The 8,019-nt window shown below is 38.8% G+C and overlaps 1 protein-coding gene across 1 annotated transcript in view; it reads right to left on the reverse strand.

The window, feature by feature from the left end:
- The window catches only part of LOC307131915 (uncharacterized protein), a 72,179-nt gene extending 64,937 nt beyond the window's left edge, over positions 1–7,242 (reverse strand). Inside the window, exon 1 of the mRNA XM_079825953.1 lies at positions 7,123–7,242. Within this exon, the coding sequence (XP_079682079.1) occupies positions 7,123–7,149 (27 nt within the window). The 5' untranslated portion in view covers positions 7,150–7,242. The remainder of the gene's footprint in view (positions 1–7,122) is intronic.
- Between the last annotated feature and the right edge of the window lie 777 nt (positions 7,243–8,019).

Genomic DNA, 8,019 nt, shown 5'->3' on the forward strand with positions numbered 1-8,019 from the left:
AGTAGATCATGAATAATCACTAGTAGATCATGAATAAGCACTAGTAGCTCATGAATAAGCACTAGTAGATAATGAATAAGCACTAGTAGATAATGAATAAGCACTAGTAGATAATGAATAATCACTAGAAGCTCATGAATAAACACTAGTAGATAATTAATAAGCACTAGTAGATAATGAATAAGCACTAGTAGATAATGAATAATCACTAGAAGCTCATGAATAAACACTAGTAGATAATGAATAAGCACAAGTAGATCATGAATAAGCACTAGTAGCTCATGAATAAGCACTAGTAGATAATGAATAAGCACTAGTACATAATGAATAAGCACTAGTAGATAATGAATAAGCACTAGTAGATAATGAATAATCACTAGTAGCTCATGAATAAGCACTAGTAGATAATGAATGAGCACTAGTAGATAATGAATAAGCACTAGTAGCTCATGAATAAGCACTAGTAGATAATGAATATTCACTAGTAGATAATGAATAATCACTAGTAGATAATGAATAAGCACTAGTAGATCATGAATAAGCACTAGTAGATAATGAATAAGCACTAGAAGCTCATGAATAAGCACTAGTAGATAATGAATAGGCACTAGTAGATCATGAATAAGCACTAGTAGATAATGAATAAGCCCTAGTAGATCATGAATAAGCACTAGTAGATCATGAATAAGCACTAGTAGCTCATGAATAAGCACTAGTAGATAAGGAATAAGCACTAGTAGATCATGAATAAGCACTAGTAGACCATGAATAAGCACTAGTAGATCATGAATAAGCACTAGTAGATCATGAATAAGCACTAGTAGATCATGAATAAGCACTAGATCATGAATAAGCACTAGTAGATCATGAATAAGCACTAGTACATCATGAAAAAGCACTAGTAGATCATGAATAAGCACTAGTAGATAATGAATAAGCACTAGTACATCATGAATAAGCACTAGTACATCATGAATAAGCACTAGTAGATCATGAATAAGCACTAGTAGATAATGAATAATCACTAGTAGATCATGAATAAGCACTAGTAGATCATGAATAAGCACTAGTAGATCATGAATAAGCACTAGTAGATAATGAATAAGCACTAGTACATCATGAATAAGCACTAGTAGATAATGAATAAGCACTAGTACATCATGAATAAGCACTAGTACATCATGAATAAGCACTAGTAGATCATGAATAAGCACTAGTAGATAATGAATAAGCACTAGTACATCATGAATAAGCACTAGTAGATAATGAATAAGCACTAGTAGCTCATGAATAAGCACTAGTAGATCATGAATAAGCACTAGTAGATAATGAATAAGCACTAGTAGATCATGAATAAGCACTAGTAGATAATGAATTAGCACTAGTAGCTAATGAATAAGCACTAGTAGATACTGAATAGGCACTAGTAGCTCATGAATAAGCACAAGTAGCTAATGAATAAGCACTAGTAGATAATGAATAGGCACTAGTAGCTCATGAATAAGCACTAGTAGCTCATGAATAAGCACTAGTAGATAATGGATGAGTACAAGTAGCTCATGAATAAGCACTAGTGGCTCATTAATAAGCACTAGTAGCTCATGAGATCATGAATAAGCACTAGTAGCTCATGAATAAGCACTAGTAGCTCATGAATAAGCACTAGTAGCTCATTAATAAGCACTAGTAGCTCATTAATAAGCACTAGTAGCTCATGAATAAGCACTAGTAGCTCATTAATAAGCACTAGTAGCTCATGGATAAGCACTAGTAGCTCATTAATAAGCACTAGTAGCTCATGAATAAGCACTAGTAGCTCATTAATAAGCACTAGTAGCTCATTAATAAGCACTAGTAGCTCATGAATAAGCACTAGTAGCTCATTAATAAGCACTAGTAGCTCATGGATAAGCACTAGTAGCTCATGAGATCATGAATAAGGACTAGTAGATAATGAATAAGCACTAGTAGATCATGAATTAGGACTAGTAGATAATGAATAAGCACTAGTAGATCATGAATAAGCACTAGTAGCTCATGAATAAGCACTAGTAGCTCATGAATAAGCACTAGTAGATAATGAATAAGCACTAGTAGATCATGAATAAGCACTAGTAGATGAATAAGCACTAGTAGATCATGAATAAGCACTAGTAGCTCATGAATAAGCACTAGTAGATAATGAATAAGCACTAGTAGATCATGAATTAGGACTAGTAGATAATGAATAAGCACTAGTAGATCATGAATAAGCACTAGTAGCTCATGAATAAGCACTAGTAGCTCATGAATAAGCACTAGTAGATAATGAATAAGCACTAGTAGATCATGAATAAGCACTAGTAGATGAATAAGCACTAGTAGATCATGAATAAGCACTAGTAGCTCATGAATAAGCACTAGTAGATAATGAATAAGCACTAGTAGCTCATGAATAAGCACTAGTAGATCATGAATAAGCACTAGTAGCTCATGAATAAGCACTAGTAGCTCATGACTAAGCACTAGTAGATAATGAATAAGCACTAGTAGATCATGAATAAGCACTAGTAGATAATGAATAAGCACTAGTAGCTCATGAATAAGCACTAGTAGCTCATGAATAAGCACTAGTAGATAATGAATAAGCACTAGTAGATAATGAATAAGCACTAGTAGATCATGAATAAGCACTAGTGGATAATGAATAAGCACTAGTACATCATGAATAAGCACTAGTGGATAATGAATAAGCACTAGTAGATAATGAATACGCACTAGTAGATAATGAATAAGCACTAGTAGCTCATGAATAAGCACTAGTACTTAATGGGATAGATATTTGTATCTAAAAAATGTGTACTAGTAGCATGAAAATAGATACTAGTACGTTTTAAGGATTAAATGTTGCACAGCTTGCGGCCCACTTTATATTAGGTGGCCTTAAAGGGTTAGTTCACCCAAAAATGAAAATTCTGTCATTAATTACTCACCCTCATGTCGTTCGACACCCGTCAGACCTCCGTTCATATTCGGAACACAAATGAAGATATTTTAGTTGAAAGCTGATGCTGAGAAAGGCTTCAGATAGGCCTCCATTGGCATTCAGTACATTTACACTCACAAGACCCATAAAAGGCACTAAAAACGTCGTTACAAAGTCCATCTCACCACAGTGACTCTACAATAATCTTACAATGCGACAACAATAGTTTTTGTGCGCAAAAAAAATCAAAATAACACCTTTATCCAACTTGTTCTCCTCTTCCGTGTTTGCCTCCACGACGCATGCGCGAGAATATGACGCAGATCCGGCGTTCGGACACATGACCCAGAAGCGATTAGTTTACAGCAGAGGAAGACGCGCGTGTCTAAGCTGATGAATTCTACATTGATCGAGCTTTAGGTCTCGGCGTAGTTCTCAAAATGGGACTAAAGTGTGGATTTCATGGATTACCGAACCCCGGCGCTACGTCATATTCTCGCGCATGCGTCGTGGAGGCAAACACGGAAGAGGAGAACAAGTTGAATAAAGTCGTTATTTTGATTTTTTTTGCGCACAAAAACTATTGTCGTCGCATCGTACAATTATTGTAGAGTCACTGTGGTGAGATGGACTTTATAATGACGTTTTAAGTGCCTTTTATGGGTCTTGGAAGTGTGAATGTACTGAATGCCAATGGAGGCCAATCTGAAGCCTTTCTCAGCATCAGCTTTCAACTAAAATATCTTCATTTGTGTTCCGAATATGAACGGAGGTCTGACGGGTGTCGAACGACATGAGGGTGAGTAATTAATAACAGAATTTTCATTTTTGGGTGAACTAACCCTTTAACTACTATGTATTTACAAAAAAAATAAGTACAATGTACTTATTGTGTTCATACTGTATTGCAAAACACTTTTGCTGATATTGAGGTGGGATATGGGTAGGGTTAGGGACAGGTGTGGTGGTATGGGTAAGTTTAAGGGTAGGGTTAGGGACAGGTGTGGTGGTATGGGTAAGTTTAAGGGTAGGGTTAGGGACAGGTGTGGTGGTATGGGTAAGTTTAAGGGTAGGGTTAGGGACAGGTGTGGTGGTATGGGTAAGTTTAAGGGTAGGGTTAGGGACAGGTGTGGTGGTATGGGTAAGTTTAAGGGTAGTGTTAGGGACAGGTGTGGTGGTATGGGTAAGTTTAAGGGTAGGGTTAGGGACAGGTGTGGTGGTATGGGTAAGTTTAAGGATAGGGTTAGGGACAGGTGTGGTGGTGTGGGTAAGTTTAAGGGTAGTGTTAGGGACAGGTGTGGTGGTGTGGGTAAGTTTAAGGGTAGGGTTAGGGACAGGTGTGGTGGTGTGGGTAAGTTTAAGGGTAGGGTTAGGGACAGGTGTGGTGGTATGGGTAAGTTTAAGGGTAGGGTTAGGGACAGGTGTGGTGGTGTGGGTAAGTTTAAGGGTAGGGTTAGGGACAGGTGTGGTGGTATGGGTAAGTTTAAGGGTAGGGTTAGGGACAGGTGTGGTGGTGTGGGTAAGTTTAAGGGTAGGGTTAGGGACAGGTGTGGTGGTTTGGGTAAGTTTAAGGGTAGGGTTAGGGACAGGTGTGGTGGTATGGGTAAGTTTAAGGATAGGGTTAGGGACAGGTGTGGTGGTATGGGTAAGTTTAAGGGTAGGGTTAGGGACAGGTGTGGTGGTGTGGGTAAGTTTAAGGGTAGGGTTAGGGACAGGTGTGGTGGTATGGGTAAGTTTAAGGGTAGGGTTAGGGACAGGTGTGGTGGTGTGGGTAAGTTTAAGGGTAGGGTTAGGGACAGGTGTGGTGGTGTGGGTAAGTTTAAGGGTAGGGTTAGGGACAGGTGTGGTGGTGTGGGTAAGTTTAAGGGTAGGGTTAGGGACAGGTGTGGTGGTGTGGGTAAGTTTAAGGGTAGGGTTAGGGACAGGTGTGGTGGTGTGGGTAAGTTTAAGGGTAGGGTTAGGGACAGGTGTGGTGGTATGGGTAAGTTTAAGGGTAGGGTTAGGGACAGGTGTGGTGGTATGGGTAAGTTTAAGGGTAGGGTTAGGGACAGGTGTGGTGGTATGGGTACGTTTAAGGGTAGGGTTAGGGACAGGTGTGGTGGTATGGGTAAGTTTAAGGGTAGGGTTAGGGACAGGTGTGGTGGTATGGGTACGTTTAAGGGTAGGGTTAGGGACAGGTGTGGTGGTTTGGTTAGTTTAAGGGTAGAGTTAGGGACAGGTGTGGTGGTTTGGGTAAGTTTAAGGGTAGGGTTAGGGACAGGTGTGGTGGTGTGGGTAAGTTTAAGGGTAGAGTTAGGGACAGGTGTGGTGGTATGGGTAAGTTTAAGGGTAGAGTTAGGGACAGGTGTGGTGGTGTGGGTAAATTTAAGGGTAGGGTTAGGGACAGGTGTGGTGGTTTGGGTAAGTTTAAGGGTAGAGTTAGGGACAGGTGTGGTGGTATGGGTAAGTTTAAGGGTAGGGTTAGGGACAGGTGTGGTGGTTTGGTAAGTTTAAGGGTAGAGTTAGGGACAGGTGTGGTGGTATGGGTAAGTTTAAGGGTAGGGTTAGGGACAGGTGTGGTGGTGTGGGTAAGTTTAAGGGTAGGGTTAGGGACAGGTGTGGTGGTGTGGGTAAGTTTAAGGGTAGGGTTAGGGACAGGTGTGGTGGTGTGGGTAAGTTTAAGGGTAGGGTTAGGGACAGGTGTGGTGGTATGGGTAAGTTTAAGGGTAGGGTTAGGGACAGGTGTGGTGGTGTGGGTAAGTTTAAGGGTAGGGTTAGGGACAGGTGTGGTGGTGTGGGTAAGTTTAAGGGTAGGGTTAGGGACAGGTGTGCTGGTATGGGTAAGTTTAAAGAAATTAATTACAGATGTAATTACATGCAGGTATGTATTAAAAATGTAAGTACAATGTAAAGACATGTATGTACACAATATGTGCATTGTATTAAATAATTAATTAAAATGTTAGTACATAGTAGTTAAGGCCACTTAATATAAAGTGGGTCCCAGCTTGCCATAGTTAGTGTTACGAATGTTTCACATCTACCAGCTAAGTTCTCTGAATGGTATGGGTCAAAATTATAAATGTTTCTTTCATGCCAAAAATCATTAGGATATTAAGTGAAGATCATGTTCTATTCAATTCAAATTTATTTGTATAGCGCTTTTCACAATACATATCGTTTCAAAGCAGCTTCACAGAAAATGCATCAACATTACAATTTAAATTGATTTGTACATGTTATGCATTTCTGAAATGCACATGTACAAAGCACACAGATTAGCTATCTATTATTAATCAATATAATAACTATGGCACAGAAATAAGTGAAATAAGAATACATGTTCAATGTAGATATTTTGTAAATCTCTTACTGTAAATATATCAAAAATGTATTATTAGTAATAATATGCATTGCTAAGGACTTCATTTGGGCAACTTTAAAGGTGATTTTCTCAATATTTAGATTTGTTTGCACCCTCAGATTCCAGATTATATTCAAATAGTTGTATCTCTGCCATATATTGTCTATCCTAACAAACCTTACATCAGTGGAAAGCTTATACACCAAACATATACTCAGATTCATGCATTATCATCTCTGACCGGGACTGTATGAGTTGGGGAACAGATGTGACCGGTAACCAATTATAATTAGCATTCTGACACTTGATAATAAAGAGCCCAAGGAAAAGCAGGTTGATTAATCAGCATCATCACCAGATGCTTCATGACACTCATTGAGCCTTTCCAGGTGTACTATTCATAATGTATTATGTTTCAATTTAAAACAAATGAACTGAAACTACTTAATGAATTAATGGAAGGCATTTGTTTGGGTCCCCTTTCATTCTATTGCAAACTGCACTGATACTCTTCAGAATATCCCCAATTTTCTAAATGTTATTGATTACATTTTTTTACTTTGGCTATGTTTTAAAGTCTATTTGAAATGCATTATTACCCTAAGTCTGAAAGTGTCTCCCTTTAACTCGAATAATGTAGTTTTAAAACACTCAAACATCAGCTACCAAAAGTTCCGCTACATTGAAACACACTGCTATGATTAAGCCAAACGAGCAGTGTCGCACCACGCAATTCCACAGCAAATCTGGGACTCCACTAATTACTCTCAGTTACGCACAGAAAACCATTGCATGACCAAAACGTTAATCCTACCTGTGCTGCCATGAGTGATATATCCATCCAGGTGTTTCCCGTCTGTGGATGTGATGTGTTGTTGTTGCGTTGAGATGAGCTGAACTCTATTGCTCGCGCGCGTCGCTGACTGTCGCTGTTGTGCGCGCGTGGCTGCCCGGCGCGCTTCTGCTGACGAATTCAGCTGCAGGCATGCACGTGCACGCCACCCTCGCAGAATTATTTATGCAACTTTTTTTCCTTTGACAGTCAAACACACTGACACTTGAACTGCCACAACTATTTGGGCTGTAAACTATTTTCCTTTGTGCATTTTGAATTATAGTGGAAGCTAGTTTAATTAGCATATCAGCACAGAAGACTAGCCTATATCTCAGTAACTATAAGGTTTTGAGACAAAAGCCCAATTACACAAATGTGTGTTTGAAACCAAACTAGCCTATTGAGTTTACATTTGCTGATAGTTATGAAACACTGATGATAAAACCCCCTGAAATATTAAAAATAGCCTTGATTACTAATGACCCGAATCTCTCCAATCCCTTAGTAAATCAACAGAATCACAATATATTACAAACATTTACTCATTAATGTTTAGGTAACATGCATCTATATGCAAAATATAGGAACCTATTATGCAAAATTCACTTTTATAAGATGTTCAGATGTGTGTGTAAACAACCAGCCTAATGGTAATTCCACACACACTACATTTTTTCATAATCCCCATCAATAATTATTAGTCTCTCATTTCATATTTCCCCCTACTCCTACATAACCCCGGCCATGACTGTTGATGATCTGCCATTTTAGCATAGACACACCCCTGAGTGAAAACACAGAGACGCCATTTCTGTTTACTCGCCCTATCAACTAGCTTGAGTATTCAAAACAAAAACATTACTAATGTTCTGTTGT

Source organism: Gobio gobio (genome assembly GCF_949357685.1).
Source record: "Gobio gobio genome assembly, chromosome: 9".
Classification (NCBI taxonomy): domain Eukaryota; kingdom Metazoa; phylum Chordata; class Actinopteri; order Cypriniformes; family Gobionidae; genus Gobio; species Gobio gobio.